This window comes from Zootoca vivipara, chromosome 6 (assembly GCF_963506605.1).
Source record: "Zootoca vivipara chromosome 6, rZooViv1.1, whole genome shotgun sequence".
NCBI classification, from domain to species: Eukaryota; Metazoa; Chordata; class Lepidosauria; order Squamata; family Lacertidae; genus Zootoca; species Zootoca vivipara.
The window spans coordinates 39,957,632-39,978,548 of record NC_083281.1 but is presented as its reverse complement, the minus strand read 5'-3'; the positions used below and the strand labels follow the sequence as shown (position 1 = coordinate 39,978,548).

At 44.0% G+C, this 20,917-nt stretch overlaps 1 protein-coding gene across 1 annotated transcript in view; it reads right to left on the bottom strand.

Moving 5' to 3' along the window:
- CSMD2 (CUB and Sushi multiple domains 2) overlaps positions 1–20,917 on the bottom strand; it is a 495,411-nt gene that overhangs the window by 236,097 nt on the left and 238,397 nt on the right. Inside the window, exon 6 of the mRNA XM_035120356.2 lies at positions 2,670–2,782. Within this exon, the coding sequence (XP_034976247.2) occupies positions 2,670–2,782 (113 nt within the window). The remainder of the gene's footprint in view (positions 1–2,669; positions 2,783–20,917) is intronic.

Genomic DNA, 20,917 nt, shown 5'->3' with positions numbered 1-20,917 from the left:
ACCAGGCAGAGGGCCTTCTCGGTAGTGGAGCCTGCCCTGTGGAACGCCCCTCCCATCAGATGTCAAAGAGAAAAACAGCTACCAGATTTTTAGAAGACATTTGAAGGCAGCCCTGTTTAGGGAGGCTTTTAGTCTTTAATCGATTATTTTATTATTCTGTTGGAAGCCGCCCAGAGTGACTGGGGAAACCCAGCCAGATGGGCGGGGTATAAATTTTATTATTATTATTGTTGTTGTTGTTATTTTAAGGTAACACAATGCTGCTATTCTTGCATACTTTTCCATGTAAATTGCTCTAAATTCAGGTGGAATAATTTTCTCCAGAAGCTCCAGATCATGACAGGATGAATGACCCACATCAGTAGAATTACGCCGTTTCCTTCTTTGCCACTCATTTCCTGTCTTTCACCCTCTCTAAGATCGCCTTGAAACAGCAGGCAATAGAATCTTCATTGGACTGTACATATTTAGCACATGCCTTGCTAGCATCTTCAAAAAATACCAGGAAGGAGTTTCTCCCAGAGTAACAAAAAGGCACCAAGTAAACTATTAGGGTCAATGCATCACTGAAGAATATACAGGGTATTCAAAAATTAAGAGATGCAACCAATGTTAGGTCTCATCTCCATTATATGTTTAAAGACCTATGATTTCACAGTCATGGCTTCCCCCATGTTATGGGTGCTCAAAGTCATTAGAAGACCCTGACTGATTGTTAAGGAACTCTGGGAACTGAGGATTTCATCAACTTTCTCTTGCAGGGAGGAAAGCAGATGGATGTGGTGTTTTGAGTAGATAAACAGAGGGATGGGAAAAGGTTAAGATACATCTTCCACCCACAGCTATAGCCTTACAACTATAAAGGAAAGGGTAAGGGAAATAGTAAGGTTTAATTTAGCTCTCTCCTGTCCTTTGCAAGCATCTTCTGTCATCTGTCTAAACATAAACCTGTCTCTAAGAAATAACACAAGAAATTGGTTCTGAACCCCCTAGTGTCTCTTCCAAATGAGCAATGACTTCTGGGAAATTTATCTTTTAAAGCACACAACATGCAAACACTCAGACTATTATGTCTAAGGTTTTTTTGGGTTTTTTAAACCAAGCTTACTGGATTAGAAGCCCCTGACATTTTCCTTAATCAGAGAGGAAATTATAACATTAATCTTTACTTGACTATTTTTGCAAAAAAGAAAGAAAAAAGGTATGATTCAGGCAGGTGTATTTTTAATAAGCAAAGCAGCAATCATGACTTTGATTTCCCTTTTCTTTTTAAAAAATCAGCATCAGGGCAATTGAAAATTATGACTAAACAGCTTTAGGTATTAAATCTGAAAGATGATTCATAAAGATCATAACCTGAGTTTCTTAACCACAGAACACAGTGGTGGAAGGGGAGGAGAACCCAGCCTGAATTATCACATATGAAGGCTTGTTCTGGTAGCACCATGCATCACACATACTATGGGAGAGGTTTGGAACTGGATCCTGCTAGTGCTCTGGATTCTTACCTCCCACAGAACGTGCAGGTCATTTTGACAAGTGAACAGGGGCACCTGCCTGTCAATGACCTGACTTCATCACAGGTGAAGTGTTTTTCTTTGCCTGAGTAATTTGAAATCTGCAGTCCCCGCAAACCCTGATTTCAGTAGGAGGCTGCATATTTAACACAATTGCAGGTATAGAGCAAGATGGGTATAATTTGGGGGAAATGATCTCCTGAATGAAATTAAGACCCTGGAAGGCCAAAGTAGTCCTGTGGGCCAGAAGATCTACACTGCTGAGTTGTAAACACAATCCACCTTCCCCCAAAAGTTCTGATGTGAAGCACACAGGAAGCTGTTTCACGCTATTTGCCAATCAAGCCCAGTATTGTCTGTTTTGACTCACAGCCACCCTTCAGTGTCTCTGGCAAAGGATTTACATCATCTGCCAGCTGATACTTTTAACTGGAGATGCCAGGAGTTGAACTTTGGACCATCTGCATGCAAAGAGGCAGCTCTGTCACTGAGCTATGGTCAAATTGGCATGACTTTCCTTCCTGGCAAATGCCAGACAAATCTGAGGTCTGCAGGCCGTGCAAGCGTCACCAGCCTTGCCCTATTTGTGGACAGCGGTTCCCACTGCAGTGTGGAAAAGAGCATTTCAATACAATATTTGTAGCTCTGTGTTAAGCTATAATTTTGTCTCCTGTAAGCACTGCAAGGAGTTGATCAGCAGGGTAGGGACAGAAATGGATAAACCCAAGGAATGCCACAGGATCTGCTTTTGAATGCAGCCCACTGAGGTGGTTATGAGCAAGCAAAGGCCCACTAGGTGCTTGAGGGATTCCAATATTGGTGAATTTCAATAAGAGCTGACTTAATCCTCCCCTCCCAGACTATTTTACGGATTAGATTTGGCTAACTGCCAGCTTGCATGTTTCCTGAATATTCTGACAAAGTTCTCAGCTCAAAAAAGCAGCAAAAACTTAAAAAAAGCAATATGTTTAGATACCTGCATTTTGATTAAAATGTATTTAAACAAGATTAAAAAATGAACATGAGAAATTGAAAGCTGCAGCAAATAATGCATACTCCAATTCTCAAGTTGCTTTTAGGAATTCCCACTGTTCATTGGTCATTCAGGAGGAGCAGGGGACTGGGCAGAATAAATCAGGAGACTGCCAATACCTTGATACTGAGCACTGAAGCCCTTCTGCCTGTGGTTGCCATCTGACATAAAGTGCATGCGAAGCCAGTTTTTGCTGCTGATTACAGGGGCAGGAAGGTTCGTTCCCGTAAACCTGCAAAAACGGAAGACAAAACAAAAATAGCAAAGGTCAAAATTGTGTTGATTATTACTCCCCCCCCCTAAAACAAAAAAGTTGGAACATTTTGTTCTGCCATCTTGATTCAATATAGCATGCAAATGTATCTTTTCATACAGCTTCAATCTCGGGAACTGTCACACCTAATTGGTTGACAACACCTTCAGAGCTATTCTGATCAGTGCTGTTTGGAATGATTTCGTCTGCCATCCTGATTCAAAATGGCACCCAGTGGCATCCAAACATGGATTCCATCTTGGGAACCTTCTCAAATGCAGAGAGAACAGACAGACAAACCACTTTCCAAAACATATAGAAGAATCAGTAAAAAGAAAAATACCCCACCAACCTTCCACCTGGTTTTAACTAATATAACATATGTATTATGTTGTTGTGATGTATTAAATTGTTTCTATGACATTTTATTATCAGGAGCTGTCCTTGACTCCTTTGGGGAGGAAGGATGCGTTGTAAATTTGAAATCATCATGATATCATGCAGGGAACAATCTACTGGTCAGGAGCCCATACTGTTTTTAAATAAAATAAATAAATAAAGTTGTTTATATGTTTAGCAGAGGCAGAGCCTGAATTCAGTCCTGAATGCAGCAAAATACTGCTCAATGGTATCACTGCTCTTAGAGGCAGATACTTTGAGCAATGAAGGTTCCTCTTGACTAAGACCACATCCACACCATATATTCATATCAAAGAACTCTGGGAGTTGTAGTTCGTTAAGAGTGCTGAGAGTTGTTAGGAGACTCCTTATTCCCCCCCCCCCCCGAGCTGCAATTCCCAGAGTTCCCTGTGAAAAGGCATTCACCATTAAATCATGGACTCCAGAATTCTTTGTGGCAAGCAATCTCTCGTCAAAGTGGCATTATAGTGCTCAAACTATATGATGTGAATGTGGCTGAAGTCAACAAGAAAAAGAAACAAAAAAACCTATTGAGATAGGCCATGAAAAAACACACAGAGACATTCTCTATGGCTCACTTTGGGAGCACTAAAATGGCACTGGTATTTCCATACAGCATTAAGCATCCTATTGATGATCCAATTAAACAGGAAACCACACTACTCTCTACTCACTTATTCAATACTATATTTTCACTTTTTTAACAAAAGGAGGGGGGGGAGAATTGCAATGAATATTTTTTTTCTTTGAGGGGAATAGGGAATTAATAATAATGAGGGAACTCTTGGCCAAGCCATCACGGATTCTGTCAGAAACAAATGTTTACCTAATAGTCACAAGCACCCTTGAAAATTGGGGTATATGAGAGCAAAATTAATGGCCTTAACCAGAACAGTGCAAACAACATTAATGCGATAAGAGCTATTACAGAATCCAATTACTTTTAACCAAAGTCCATTTCAGACATTTTATTAGAGACAGTGTCACATTAGTTATATGCTATTGGCATTCTAAGACCAATTCCATGTTTCAAGAACAGCGTTAAAAAGAAGAAGGCAATGACAAGAAACCCCACAAATTCTGCCCTTGAAGAGACTGAGGTTTTCAGCTCTCATTGCAAGAACAAATCACCAAATCAATATGCAACCAAGTACAATCACCAGAATAATCTACTGAGGATGCGTCTGAGATAATAGACCAATTCAGCAGTTAACCCTCTGCATGAAGTAACATATGGATGGGAAGGTGTGCCATGGATCCTGACACTGCCCCTACCCCACCCACCCCACCATACCCATGTGTTTAGAGGTTCAGAAGCTTGCATAGGTCTAATAATTGCACCGGAGCTCTAATAATTCAGGTTTCCTAACTGAGTGGAGGAGTCTACCCCAGTCCAGCTAACTCTCGCTCCATAATTTTGCTGAATGGAAAGAGGAACCCAAGGTACAGATCATTCATGAAAATAAAATCTACCATGGTATAGATTATCTGAGTTAGGCAGATATTGGTTGAGATGGACTAATGATCTGATTCTGCTGAAGGCAGCTTCATATGTTCAGACAGGATAATGCCACCTTTCTGTCACAATACAATACTTCACTAATCTGCCTTTAAGAATGGCACAAAGAGCCTTTAAATCATTACGTCCCTGGACCCTAAATAAATCTAGAGCTACCGTATTATGTGTTGATGGGGTTTCTGGCTTGGGTAGGGGTGGTAGAAAACTAGTAAAAGAAACACTTTGCCTTTTAATTAGACTAATTGCTTAGAAGGCAATCTCTTGCAGATGATGCATCTATGCTGATCTCAGAACCCAATGCAAAGCCCCAGGGGGATAAATTAATATGTGATGCAAAGGAATGTTTGTGGCAGTGGCTGTCTGCTATTGATCTGTGCTGAAAACTATGCATGTCGGGAATTGAAGCCTGAAAACTTTGTTGTGTGACTATAAATTGCATAACTTCTCACGTCTTGATCTAGTTGCTCAATCTTCTATAGTGTGTGTGTCTGTGTTTTGGTGCATTTACCCACACCTATCTGAAATTTATGTTCTGGTTTATTCCCCATAGGGTTGTGCCCGCTTTGCGGGGAAGCCCTGAGGAATTTCAAGGGAAGTTAGAGTAGTTAGATGAGAGAAGGGAAATTTCTTGGGAATTCGCACATCCTTATGTAGGCCTCCCAAGGCAGCTGAAGTCCTACCAGAAGCTTCTCCTTCCTGAATAGTTTGCTCAGCAGCTGATTGAGCACCCATCCTTTCATTCGAGTATGTTCAACCCAGTTGTGATTCTACTGATTCCAGTTTAGAGAGGCCGGGTGCAGCATAGAGCCCTAATGGCCATCCCAGCCTCAGCTAAGAAAGAATCAATTGCTGTGTGGAGGAAGAGGCAATGGAGGACACAACTTGAATACAATGAGCAAGAAGATCACTATGAGATACATATCTTAAATGAGTCCATTGACTGATAATTGCTATTTTTTACAACAGAAGACTGCAATCTCCATAGGGCTAAAAAGAATGGTGATGAAGCTTTAATGCCTAACATAATGGGCTATTTAATTATAGGTGAAGACACACAGAACTCAAGTAGCTGCTTAGCTCAAGGGCGTACTTTAGGAGAGAAAAGTCTCTCTTGCTGCTTAACATAATACAAGTTTCCCCTGCAACAGGAGGCAAGTGCTCCCACCCTCAGCAAGGAACTGGGCACTGTAAAACACATGGAGAAACCACCACTCCATGACCCTTTGCCCTTGCTTCCTCATAATGTGACCTGTATATTTTTAAAAAAGATGGGCTTGTTGAGTTTTCAGAAATAACAATATACTGACAAAACAAGCTTAAAGTAACAAATAGAAATGGCTGTGTGGAGCACATACTGCAATTGGAATAAGATGAACAGAAGGTTTTTAGTACACTTTTGCAGACGTCAAAATAAAATAGATCTTGCAAAGGGAAGTAAGAGTCACATATGATTATAGGTACCATTGTCTCATAGGGGCATACGTTATTGAGGTCTTAGGCAGTTCATTAATGTCATTTATAAAGCATAAAAATGGAAACCATATAACCATCCTATGATGGGTTAAATGCTCAGCTAATGTGCCCTATTAATACTATAAATGAAAACATGCCATCAGTCTGTGCATCTCCCAATCACTGTCAATCAAAGATAACAAAGATATGATGACATCTTGTCACCCCACATAACCCTGCCAAGCTCTGGGCAGACTGAAAAGATCTGGGTCTACTTTGCAAAAAGAAGTATTAATATATACCAGGGATGCCAACATGAATGAAATATTGCGGGGGCCCAAGTAATCTATCACATGACATGGTGCACACATACAATTCGAATGGCAATAATAAAATTTGAATGGCAATAATAAAATGACATTTTATTATTGGGGCCAAAGCCCCCACAGCTCCTAGGAGTTGACTCCTATGATATATACAGACTTTATAGAATTATTTACTATGATCATTACCCACAGAAGCGGTTTAGTCATGCTGGCCACATGACCCGGAAAGCTGTCTGTGGACAAACTCTGGCTCCCTTGGCCTGAAGCGTGATGAGCACCACACCCCAAAGTCATCTTTGACTGGACTTAGCTGCCCAGAGGTCCTTTACCTTACCTTTTACCTTTAACTGCTACAATTATATATATGGTATGCTTTACCTCCTGCCATGGGTTTAAATTTTAGTCTCAAATCTTTGTGGTTCATGCTCAAATCTCCACACACACTGACCAAAAATATTCCATCAAAATTCCAGGCAATTTCTAGGCTTGTTTGTTATTCATTGGACGAATTGCTTCCTCAGCCCAATAAAACTTATAACTCAGTGGCTTAGCAGCTTAAATGTACTTGCTCCTTGTGTTTTGCCTTAAGCTATGTGCTTGCCTGTCCTAACTTGGTGCCTTCCAGATGTTTTGGACCACATCTCTTGAACAGAGTTTGTTGCCCACAATAGCTGGTAAGTACCAGGTTGGGGAAGGATGATCTAAACAGCTTATTTCTTTCTCTCTAACCCTGCACCCCCAGAGAGGCCTTAATTTAGAATGGCTATTGAACTTCCACTAGTGAGTAATGATTATTGATTTTTTACTTTAATCTTAATAGGCGGCTAGTCATCCAAACCCATGAGGAGATCCAATTAGTATATTGCAATCTTTAGGAAGCTGAAGATGTACTTAGATGGTTCTTGTTTCCAAATGAGGCCAATCCATCTTAACCCCACTCCCAAAACAAGGGTCTGATGTTCCACGGGAAGAGGAATAACCTGGGAGAGAGGAGGATACTTCAACCACATCCCCATTTGCTATCCAGATATGTTCAGTGTAATGCTGGCCCAAAACCCTCAGCCCCAGGGTCTGAAAAATATTCTCTCCATGCAAACATTGGGGGTAGGCCCCTAAATGTTCAGGAGGCAATTCTTCAGCTTTGCACTGCTTCCTGTCAGTAACATTTCCCAGGATGCCTTCGAGTAACACAAGGTGACATGGTGTTACATGGCTCCAAAGGTGTTCCAAGAAGTGATCCAAGCAGGAAGCTATGAATTTAGCTTTCTGCTGTTATGAGCAATATGGGACTTTTATGTTAAATGGGATGGGGAGGGGAGGGGACTGGAAAACACTTGGCTGCTTCATAAGTTTAAGCAACAAAAGCTCTAACCCCTTCCTACACATTAGAGAAATACACACACACACACACACACACACACACCCCTTCACCGTCCCTCAGGATGGTTTTGTTTTATCCCCATCCACCAGATGGATGGAGAGAGGGAGAGAGGGAGAGAGAGAGAGAGAGAGAGAGAGAGAGAGAGAGAGAGAGAGAGAGAGAGAGAGAGAGAGATTTTCAGTGCAGCTCTAATTCAGTGGCCAATTCATGATGCTCCAACAATTTAAAGAGACTCCAAGATATTTCTGTTGACCATGGGCTGAGGTCCCAGTCTCTTTAGACTCACTTTTGTAGATGTGGGTTTGTTTGTTTTCATGCACTGAATTGCTTCCAACAATAAAGACATCAGAAGCAAGGAAACCCAAAACAAGGTGTTGCGTGCACAATGGGATTCCAATGAGAAGCGCAGCAATAATTCCTAACCAATCCCCCACTAGGAATACTGCTTGGAGAAAGGAATCACAAGAGGGTCACCCTGGAGCAATTGTCCTGGTCCTGGGGATCAGGTGACCCCAGGGAGCCAGTCTGTTGTGAGCAGAGTGCTGATCTCAGGCGAGGGCTGGTGTAAGGCCAGGCTCGGCCTGGATGCAAGTTCAGACAGGGTTTCAGCTGTGCTGTAAGAGAGTTGAGCTATGATTCAGCAGCAGCAGCAGCAGCATCTGCATCCCAATCACTAGCCTGGCTGCCCATGGAAGGTGCCATCACTCACTCCATCAGTCTTCTAACCTGGAAGATCAGGGAAGAGTTATGGGGTGAGTTGTGTGGCAGAGCCCTCTGAGTGTGAGGACAGCAACGCCGCATCCTCAAGCCAGAAGGGTGCTGACACTACAGGCTCATCTGGTGAAAGCACATCTGGAGCTAACCTTGGCTGCCTTTCCCCTTCTGCTGCTTCAGACTCCTCACCTATGTTCCCTGAAGACAAGGGATCCACCTCCAGGTTCATAACAGCCTAATATAAAGCTCCGAAGTTCTGGTGAGCTCCCTCACTCTGAGCAACTCATTGCTGCAAGAAGCCAAGAGGCTTTCACTTTTCATTCCCAAGCTGCTTGCCTGGCAGTTGCTCCCTCTGCTCCAGGTTCACATCACTTCTCAAGGCACGAGATGGTAGATTATTGCCAGCACTCAGTCAAGCAGAACTGTGATTTTACAATATGGTGTCATTCCAAGGATGAATGAAGCAACTCACAATACCTTGCATAAGGCCAACTGAAACAAAAGGGAGCAGCCACAAGATCTTTTCATGTCAGCTTCAAGTTCCTGATCCTTATCTGAAGTAGGGCTTCAGAGATAACACAGATTTCTAGGTATTGGATAGAGGGGCATGAACAACCATGCACCTCAAGAGTCAGCGTGATGTAGCAATCTAAGCTTTGATCTAATTTTGGAGAGAGACCCGGGTTCAAACACTCACTTGGCCATAAGGCACACTGGGTGGCCTTGGGCTAGTCTCTCAACCTAAGTTACCTCACAGAGTTCTATTGAGGATAAAAAAGGGGAGAAGAAGTGGGTCACAGCTGAGAGGCAGGTGACAGGGGTAAAACAACAACAACAAATAATAATAATAATGCAGACTTTCCCCTTTTTTCTTAAAAGAAAAAAGAAAAATAGATATTACATTAGACGCGAAATTTTACTGTCTTCACATTTCATGTTTCTTTCTTTGGGGGAGTTTTTATTTTATCAGTTATACATTAGATTTGAGATGTATGCACAGTATAGCATACATCTCAAATAGTTCTACAACAATCGTAACAAACAAAACTGGGGAAAGGAGAAGAGGAGGAGGAGGGGGGAGGAGGGGGAGGGGGAGGGGGAGTTTGGATTTGATATTCTGCTTTATCACTACCCTAAGGAGTCTCAAAGCGGCTATCATTCTCCTTTCCCTTCCTCCCCCACAACAAACACTCGGTGAGGTGAGTGGGGCTGAGAGACTTCAATGAAGTGTGACTAGCCCAAGGTCACCCAGCAGCTGCATGTGGAGGAGTGGAGACGCGAACCCGGTTCCCCAGATTATGAGTCTACCGCTCTTAACCACTACACCACACATTTCATGTTTCTAAGAACAAACTTGACTTGGTGAGGAATGCCTGCAATGGCTATCCCACCTGATGGCTGCAAAGCTTATTAAATATGAAAACCACATCATTAAGCAATTCATCTACAAAAGAGAGAGGGAAAGAGAGGGTACCTATCTTTCAGTAAGCAGAAGAGACAGCGTTTCACAAACTCTACATCATTATTTATTACTGTATTCACTTTTTTTGCCCCTTAACCTTTCCCTCCGAACTTCCAGTCTAATTATCTCAAGAGGTGAAGAGACGGCCCTTAATTTAAAAGCACGTAATTTTAGGCGATTCTCTTTAATAAAGCACACGGGCAAAGCCCCCACCCAACCTCCCATTTTATTTTACCAGCAGGATGAGAAAATTCCCGCCAGGGCTGGACTTCTGCAAGGAAAACAAGTAATTAGGTCAAGTTGTTCTTCAAGATTAAAAGCCACAGGAGTAAAGAGCAAGAGCACTTCTCCAAATAGATCCATCTTGTTTCCAAACAGGAATTGATGAAGCCAGAGTTCCAGTGGTTGAAGGGCATGAGGGGGGCCTATCGCTGCTTCAGAGATTATGGTTTCAGGTTGCAGCCCAGAAACAATTCAAGCCATTTTCACAGGCAATGACCCCCCCCAAAAAAAAGTTTCAGTGTATATGGTGGGACATTTGCTCCTTATGCTTTGCCCCTTAACAATGGTAGCTTACTTGTGTTCCATGTTACACCTTGGCCATTTAAAAAATCTTACAAATGTACATAAGCTATCACTGTGTTATATAATCAATACATCCCATAACCAGTTTCATCAATAAGTTGCACAAATTTAGTGCAAGAGAGGGTATGTTGTGTAGTAGTTAAGCATTCAACACCAATCTTCTACTATGAAAAATTAAAGGTGTGCCCATTTAGCAAACGTTTGAAATCGTTTGAAATTATCACTGACTGTAATTCTGGCATCTCTTTGCCATTCAACTGCCACCTTACAATTTCCTCCATTATACATCTGCCAACTAAGCTTTTGCATTCATGCATCTGACAAAGTGGGGCTGAGTCCACAATATTTTCCCCCATAATGAATTTGTTAGTATTTAAGGTGCCCATAAGTCTTTTTCAATGGTTTTGCTGCAGGAGTTTTTGCAGCATGTGCTGGCCGAGGCTGATGGCAATTGTCTCCCAAAAACATCTGGAGGACACCAGACTGGGGAAGGCTGTGTTAATCTGAATTTCCTATTAGAAGTCATCATTCATGACAATATCTACAGCGGAATTCCCTGCTTCCCACCTACCCCAGGCATTTTCAAGCCTGTCCTGCAGGTTTGGACATTTATAGTATTATAGGTTTGTGGGGGGTCAGTTTGAATGATATCAATGAGTCCCTTCCAGGCCTATGACTCTGTCTCAAGGCAGCTTAGAAGAGGCCACTGTCAATGTTATGGCCTCAGCTGCATCTTAAAAAAATTAGCTCTGTTGCCATAGAAACAAATGGGTGGACATTTACCCACCTCACCTGGCTTGGTAGTACACCATCCTAGGCTGGAGAACAACAGGCCAAGGGGTGTGAGTGGGTGAGCTGGGCTGTTGCTGCAAATTGGGGAGACACAGAGACATGTCTGCTCTGAGCTAGACCCAAGACATGTGGTTTTGAGTTCACTAGACCCCTAATGATCTGTTGGGGTGTTAATGCTGAGAGTCCCTCCAACCTATGCTCAGGTTGCATATATCCAAAAGACACCACAGTGTCTGTCGATCTTCATCCTCATTAAAACAAACCCTGGGTACATGTCAGTACCCCTGGAGTCTCTTGTCGCTTGGAGATTGGGGGGATACAACAACAGCTGCATGATGGAACTGAAGGTGGAAATAGGCAATTTACTGATGAGACATGAAGCCACCTAACTAATGGAGGTAGAACTTCTAGTTGCCTGAAAGGAGATGTGGTCGGAACTTCAGGGGTTTCTTTTCTGCGAGGAAACAAATTCAAGAGGATGACCCCTGTATCTTTACTGCACAAGCAAGCACCCAGTAGAGCAATTCCCCCAGCACCTGCAAATCAAAAGTCTTCTAAGTCAGCAGCACCTTGTTCTTAAAAGGCATCTTTTGGAACAAAGGCCCTTTCTTACTAGAGGTGACCTGAGATAGTGTTTATCATTATCTCGGCCACTTTGGGGGAGTTAGTTCCCATAAAAGATGCAAAGGCTTGCACAGAACAAGGAGAATCAGCCGGGGCTGTCAGCTTTAATTACCATCCACTCTCGCATTACACTGGCTGGCCAAAAACAAAACAAAGCAAAAAACAAAGAAACCAATCAATTTTTTTTTCCATTGCAAAAGATTTACAGTGATATTCTTAATTCGTGCTTTTTTAATCTAAAGAAGAAAAGATGCAATTTGAACTCCCTCGGATTTCTCGATGTGGCGAGCATCTTCAAACACCAGCTGCCTCTATAAACAACGACAGTGGGGCAAAGCTAGTCTACACTTAGTTCAAGAGGTGTGTTCATGAACACTCACAATGTGGGAAGGGATAGGGATGCCTGCACTGCCCCCAACATCCTCATGTGCACATCTGCCCGCTGCTGTGTTCCACTCCCTGACCATAGCTGCCAAGTTATCCCTTTTTTAAAGGGATTTTCCCTTATGCTGAATAGGCTTCCTCGCGAGAAAAGGGAAAACTTGGCAGCTATGTCCCTGACCCTCCTCATGCCAGCATTCAAGAGCTGCCCCATGCAAGATGGAGTGGTTGGGGATGGGGTGATGTGAACAAGGACACTGTGGGTGTGGTTCACATGTGCACCCCTGCTCCCATATTCTATTTGAGCACACCTATATCCAGGCAAATGCCTTAATGAGCCTAAGGTATGTCCTGCATTAGCATTTTCTAGCACCATACCAGAAAACACATCATTTTTTGGATGTTCCCATGACCCAGGAGGGATGGCAGCAGCATAATGGTTTGCACATGTTTGCATTCACAAGAGCCTGGGTTCAATTTTTGGAATCTCCTGATTTCTGGGCTACTGGATTGCCAAAGTAGATAATTCAGGGCCAGACAGACCAATTGTCTGATTCAATGAAAATTAACTGTGTGTATCCTTTATGACTAGCTGATGATGTAACACAGGAAGCTGCCTTATCCTAAGGGCTCATCCACACAAACCTTTCTCTTTCTTGCACTTTATAGGATCAGCAAACATTTTGAGCAGGGGGCCGGTCCACTGTCCCTCAGATCTTGTGGGGGGCCAGACTATATTTTTGGGGGAAATGAACAAATTCCTATACCCCACAAATAGCCCAGAGATGCATTTTAAATAAAAGCACACATTCTACTCATGTAAAAACACATTGATTCCTGGACCGTCCATGGGCCGGATTTAGAAGGTGATTGGGTCGCGTCCTGTCCCTGGGCCTTAGTTTGCCTATCTATGTTCTAGATATAGGTATGGGGATTCTCTGTCTGAACACTTTATTTTTTTGCCCCATCACTTGCCCCAGGAAAAACTGCTCTTTAACATTGAATTGGAACAAATGGCAATTTGGGTTTTCCAAATGGTCATATCACTTGTTTATCTAGTTGTCTACTACATTGATCGGCTGCAGTGGCTCTCCGGGATTTCATGAAGGGGCCTTTCCCAGCCCTATCTGGAGATGCGGGGGATCAAACTAGGGATTGACATTTCTGCATGCAAGATAGGTGCATTTTTTAAAACCAAAGCCTCCAGAATTCAGCAAGCCTACATTTTTTTTGCAGCATAAAACAGCTAAATAAATAATGTACTTTAGCCATACAGATATTCCCTTAATGAACTGCATTCCAGTTGTAGGGAAAAAAAGATACCTTGGTTTGTCTTGTTGAAAGGGATGATGGTAGTGAAAGGGGAGTAGGGATTACATGGGTAATACTGCTAGGCATTGTGGGCCTAATAGCCCATCAGGAGCCCTGTCCTAGGAAGCTCCCTATACCAGGCATCCCCAAACTTCGGCCCTCCAGATGTTTTGGACTACAATTCCCATCTTCCCTGACGACTGGTCCTGTTAGCTAGGGATCATGGCAGTTGTAGGCCAAAACATCTGGAGGGCCGCAGTTTGGGGATGCCTGCCCTATACAGACCCCATTCCATTTCTGAACTTTCACCACACACTGCACATAAGCTGCTACGCTTTTCAAATGAGGTTTTATTAAGGAGGACTAGGAATTTTTGTGGGTGGAAGAAGAACTCTTCCTAGGTTACTAGCCCAGCTTTGCACCCTCCTGGGGTGATTTTGCCTGGCTAGAATGTATCCTTGAACTGTGATGTTGCCCCTTGCTTGCCTGAATGGAAAGTATGTTTAAAAAAAACACTCTGACTTTTGCATGTAATCTGTTTATTATTATTATTATTATTATTATTATTATTATTATTGATGATGATGATGCATTTTCCATATGCAGTACATTATACATACTTTCCCCCCCATCCTATTATGATATAGATATACTTCCCAACCTATATTTCCTTGACATCCTATTGTACATTCTGTTGGCCTGCCACATCTCCCTTTATTATCTATTGTTTTCTTCTTCTATTCATAATCATTTGTTTTATCTACTGCTGTTCATAGGGTCAACCCCGCTTGTAGATTTATCTTAATACCGCTTCATTTTAGATACCCTTCAAGTTGTTCCCACTCACTTATTATTACTGTCTTTCCATCTATATTTCTTATTTTGGCTGTCATACTTCCTAGTTCGACATATCCTATTAGTTTATGCAGCCATTGATCTTTTGTTGGACTAGCCTTCTCTTTCCACATTTCTGCGTATAGTATTCTTGCAGCTTTTGTTGCATACAGAAATACGTTTTTAAATTTTCTTTGGTATTTCCTGACCAACTACAGTGGAACCTCGGTTTATGAACACCTCGATTTACAAATTTTCGGTTTACGAACGCCGTGGACCCATCTGGAATGGATTAATTCACTTTCCATTCATGGGCGTAGGTAGGGGGCAGGGGGGCAGTTGCCCCCCCCCAAAGAAGCAAAAGGCTGAGGGGCGCAGCGTGGTGGCCCCAGGCTTACGCTCCCCGCGCGCCTCTGGAGCTTCGCGCGGGGAGCAGGAGCCTGGGGCCGCCTCCTCGGAAGAGCTGGGAGGCGCAGGCCATGTAGCCCCGCCCACATTCCCACTGTGGCCCCTCCCCTCCCGTGCCTTGGCCCCGCCCCTTGCCCCCTAATTTTGATCCTGGGTACGCCCCTGTTTCCATTACTTTAAATGGGAAAGTTCGCCTCAGTTTACGAACGCTTCAGTTTATGAACAGACTTCCGGAACCAATTACACCCATGCTTCGGGTTAAGTACGCTTCAGGTTGAGTACTCCGCGGACCCGTCTGGAACGGATTCATCCACTTTCCATTACTTTCAATGGGAAAGTTCGCTTCAGTTTATGAACGCTTCAGTTTATGAACACACTTCCGGAACCAATTGTGTTCATAAACCGAGGTACCACTGTACTGCTAACAGGAATGCTTCTGGGTTGTTGTTGTTTTGGGGGGTTGCACTTTAGCATCTTTTTTTACTTCCTTCTGCATGTAATATGCTGTACAAAAGCAAGACTGACATTCTGGACACTTCTTGCCTATCTACCGGTATGGCCCTGCCCACCACTGGCATACAATCCCTGGAAGACTGCTCTTGCAGGAATGCAACCCTCAGGCTGAAAAAAGTTCCCTTGTCCTGGTGTAAGGAGAAACATTTCAGGAACAGCCAAGAAGATCCACTCCTTCCCTGACCCAAAATGCCACAGCCTAGCCACCTCCTCAAGCTAATCTAATAGCTAACTATTTGTACACATGGCCATCCTGCTCACACCAGATCAGAAAGATTTTCTCATTTTCTTCCTATGTTCAAGCCTATGAATATTTCTGGTGATGGTGATTCAAGCTGGCCCTTTGGCAGCCTACTCTCTTGTCTAATAATCATCCCGACAGCTATAAAATTGGCTTCTTGTTCTACCTTCGGTTACCACTAAGAATAAGCCTTCCCCCCCCTCCTTTCCGGTATATTCACACATGCTTTTATAGTTATAACATCCAACTTCATCATCTTTTACATTCATCTCCTCAGAGGGCTTGCTTCGGAATACATTTCTAGAACTGCCTGTTTTGAAATTCCCTTCTAAACCTATTGGATATTTGCCTGTAGGGGAGGGCTGGTTTACTTATTTCCACATTCCAGCAGGTCTTTAGCAATAAGCTGTGTCCCTGATTTACCTCATATAAGCCCCGATTTTGCCAAAGGCAGGAAGCTAGAAAAGAGAGATTATTGAACATTATGTGTCTTTCACACTGTGACTAATTTGCTGCAATCATTAAATTTTTGCCAAATTCCCTTTAGTGTGGGTGGACATTTTCTGTCATCCCACAGAAGCTCAAGCAGTGGGTGGGGTGGGATCTCAATGATTAATGGAGAGAGAAAACAAATGTGTGCAACTATGTTTAGCATATGCCCAACTCATTCAGCTCATCAGAACCTGACTTTATAGGTAAAAAAATAAAATGGAAATGGAATTGATTACGGAAACATTTGCACATTAACACCTGGTAAAGTTCCCAACACTTCAATCAGAATAGGCTTAAAACAAGCAATCAGAATGGGGGTTCTGAGCCAGTGGCATATTAAGGTGGGGGCGTGTCGCCCCGGGCGGCAGGCTGGGTGGGGGGCAGCAGGCTGGGCGGGGCTGACTACCTCCGATGGCCGCAGCGTGACACGGCTGCCTCACTCCGCAGCTTGCTCATGGGGTTTTGCTGCTGTGGAGTGTCGTAGGCCTCCTGCGCGCGCATGTGTCGTGCTTCGCAATGCATGCGCATGGCGGACACCACGCCCTCGGGTTTCCATCCCCGGGCAGCCAGAAGGCTAGCGACGCCACTGTTCTGAGCTTCTCCTTGAACTGGCTTTATGGATTTATGTATGTATGTATTTCACAAGATTTATATACTGCTGGATTGTAATAAAATCTCATAGCAATTTACACGAAGAATAAAGCAATAAAATTATCAGTAAAAAACAACAACACCCCACCACAGTTAAAAACAACTATTTAAAACATTCTAACAACGATTAAAATGAAAACCTAGGTCAATATTCCACCTGTCTGGATAGGCTTACAGCAAGCCACTTGCCTAAACAAAAATATTTTAGCAGCCTCTGAAAAGAGTTCATTGAAGATGCCTGCTTGGTGTCAATACACAGGGAGTTCCAAAGTGTGGGTGCGTACATGTTGATGGGGCTGTGCACATGCACAATGCTGCACTGCACCTTGGGAACTGTAGTTGGTTTCACCAGCTGTATGGTCACAACCACAACAACCACCCATGGTGGAGAGGCCTTTGGAAACACAATGTTTCTCCTTCCAAACCCTGCACAACTGCATTCAGTCAGAGTTTCATTAGGAGTGAGGGACTAAAATCAAAGAGCTTGCATTCATGTAACAAATGTAGACCACATATAACTTTTTTTTTAGAGGGAGGGTCCACAAAACTCAATTCAGCATTGCTAAGTTACAGTACATATAGATTTCTATGCCACACCTTTAACACATGTTTATGTTCCCAAGGAGGCTAAACAAAGTAGCAAGAAGTAACAAATATAAAAATACATACAGATTAATGCAGAAATTTTAAAGCAACAAACTAGAACAGCAATAGCTGTGGTCAAAATGAAACTGAGCTAAGTTTTAAAAGGCTTAAATTAGCAATTTTTAAAAGCTTGGGGCGCGGGAAGTTTTACCCAGCAATTTTTCCAGGCAAGGAGGTATCTAGGCAGGCCTTCTTAGGGAGGGCATTCCAAAGATGAGGAGCCATCACAGAAAAGGCTGCCTCCCAGGTCACCCCCTACCACACGTCAGAAGGTGGGGGCACCCTGGGGAAAAAAGAAGTTTCAAAAGACCATCTCAGTGGGCAGGTGAACTGAGGCAGGAGAAAGTTGTCCAACAAATATCTGGGGCCCAATTCACCTGACAATTCTGAACCAGGCAAATCTGTAGGCTGAAAGAAGTAATGACAACCTCAAATGACATCACTGCCACAAACAGCTCATTTGGACTTGTCGGCATTATCGGTCAGGCACCAATTTCTTGATCTACAGGAAGGTAACTGAAGACAGTTTGTGCTAGGAAACAGACACCGTGGATCAGAGTGCCACCCCTTTAATCTCTGAAGGGATCTGTCCATTTGAGATGACAACTTAATTGAGGTGATGAGGTTGCTCAGGAGTGTCCACCCTATTTGCTATCTTTAGCCACGCTTATCCCAGTAGCTATCAGAGTGCGACCACTTGTGCTATCCGGAAATATTAGGCTGTCTACCACCTCACCTCTCAGGGGATTTCCAGCTCACAGAGTGAACCTATTCTCACTCCTGAGGATGCAAAGGATGAACTAGGGGAGTAAAGAACAACTCACAGTGCAGAGGGGCAGCCATTAAAGAGTTTTACTCATCCAATGCATTTTATTATTGTTTTTCATAGAATTTTTATTGAAGTTTTAAAAATATAAGAGAAGAAAAAATAAAAAGAGGAGAGAGAGAGAGAGAGAAGAAACTAGGGGGAAAAGCATTCTGCAGCATCAACGCAGGGAAGGAACATGAATACAGCACAAATAGTGTTGTGGCTTAACAAATACAGTGGTACCTCTACTTACGAATGTTTCTACTTACGAACGGAGCTCTGTCCGCCATCTTGGATGCGGTTTAGATAGGATTTTTTCTACTTACGAATTTTTAGATAGGGTAGGAATTTTTTTCTCCCAATGCATTCCTATGGGATTCGACTTACAATTTTTTTCGACTTACAAATGTGCGTTCGGAACGCATTAAATTCATAAGTAGAGGTACCACTACATTTGGGGGGAATGCCATGGTAATTACCATTATGTGAAATGCATGGTGGATCAAACAAAAATGTTGATCTTAATTCCCATGCTTCCTTATGTGTACACCATATGAACAGAGCTATAATAATAATAATAATTTATTATTTATACCCCGCCCATCTGGCCGGGTTCCCCCAGCCACTCTGGGCGGCTTCCAAAAAAACAGAAATTCTAAAATACAGAAATCCATCAAACATTAAAAGCTTCCCTAAACAGGGCTGCCTTGAGATGCCTTCTAAAGGTCTGGTAATTGTTCTCTTTGACCTCTAGTGGGAGGGCATTCCACAGGGTGGGTGCCACTACCGAGAAGGCCCTCTGCCTGGTTCCCTGTAACTTGGCTTCTCGTAATGAGGGAACCGCCAGAAGGCCCTCGGAGCTGGACCTCAGTGTCCGGGCAGAACGATGGGGGTGGAGACGCTCCTTCAGGTATACCGGACCGAGGCCGTTTAGGGCTTTAAAGGTCAACACCAACACTTTGAATTGTGCTCGGAAACGTACTGGGAGCCAATGTAGGTCTTTTAGGACCGGTGTTATGTGATCTCGGCGGCCGCTCCCAGTCACCAGTCTAGCTGCCGCATTCTGGATTAGTTGTAGCTTCCGGGTCACCTTCAAAGGTAGCCCCACGTAGAGCGCATTGCAGTAGTCCAAGCGAGAGATAACTAGAGCATGCACCACTCTGGAGAGACAGTCAGTGGGCAGGTAGGGACTCAGCCTGCGTACCAGATGGAGATGATAAACAGCTGCCCTGGACACGGAGTTGACCTGTGCCTCCATGGACAGCTGTGAGTCTAAAATGACTCCCAGGCTGCGCACCTGGTCTTTCAGGGGCACAGTTACCCCATTCAGGACCAGGGAGTCCTCCACACCCGCCCGCCTCCTGTCCCCCACAAACAGTACTTCTGTCTTGTCAGGATTCAATCTCAATCTGTTAGCCGCCATCCATCCTCCAACCGCCTCCAAGCACTCACACAGGACCTTCACCGCCTTCACTGGTTCCGATTTAAAAGAGAGGTAGAGCTGGGTATCATCAGCATACTGATGGACACCCAGCCCAAACCCCCTGATGATCTCTCCCAGTGGCTGCATATAGATGTTAAAAAGCATGGGGGAGAGGACAGAACCCTGAGGCACCCCACAAGTGAGCGCCCAGGGGTCTGAACACTCATCCCCCACCACCACTTTCTGAACACGGCCCAGGAGGAAGGAGCGGAACCACTGCATGACAGTGCCCCCAGCTCCCAAGCCCTCTAGACGGTCCAGAAGGATGTTATGGTCGATGGTGTCAAAAGCCGCTGAGAGATCCAGCAGAACAAGGAAACAGCTCTTACCTTTGTCCCTAGCCCGCCGGAGATCATCGACCAGTGCGACCAAGGCAGTTTCAGTCCCATGATGAGGCCTGAATCCTGACTGGAAGGGATCCAAATGGTCCGCTTCTTCCAGGCGTGCCTGGAGTTGTTCCGCAACCACTCGCTCAATCACCTTGCCCAAGAATGGAAGATTTGAGACTGGGCGATAGTTGGCCATATTGGCCGGATCTAAAGATGGTTTTTTAAGAAGCGGTTTAATAACCGCCTCTTTCAGCGGGTCTGGGAAGGCTCCCTCATGGAGAGAAGCATTTACCAACCCGCGAAGCCCATCGCCCAGCCCTTCCTGGCTAGCTTTTATAAGCCAGGATGGGCAAGGATCAAGGAGACAGGTGGTTGGTTTCATTCGTCTAAGCAGCCTGTCCACATCCTCGGAGGTAACGGATTGAAATTGATCCCACAAAACTTGACTAGACAGGACTCTAGCACTCCCCCGCCCCGGCCCTGCTCCCACGGTGGAGTCTACCTCTTCCCGAATCTGAGCGACTTTATCTGCAAAAAACTTTGCAAAATCATTGCAGGAGATCATGTGGCCCGTACTGGGCCCGGATGGAGCAGGTGGTTCCGCTAAATTGCGAACCACCTGGAAGAGTCTCCTGCTGCTGTTTTCTGCAGATGCGATGGAGATGGTGAAGAAGGTCCTCTTCGCCGTCGCCATTGCCACTTGGTAGGCTCGAAGTTGAGCTCTAGCCCGTGTCCGGTCTGAT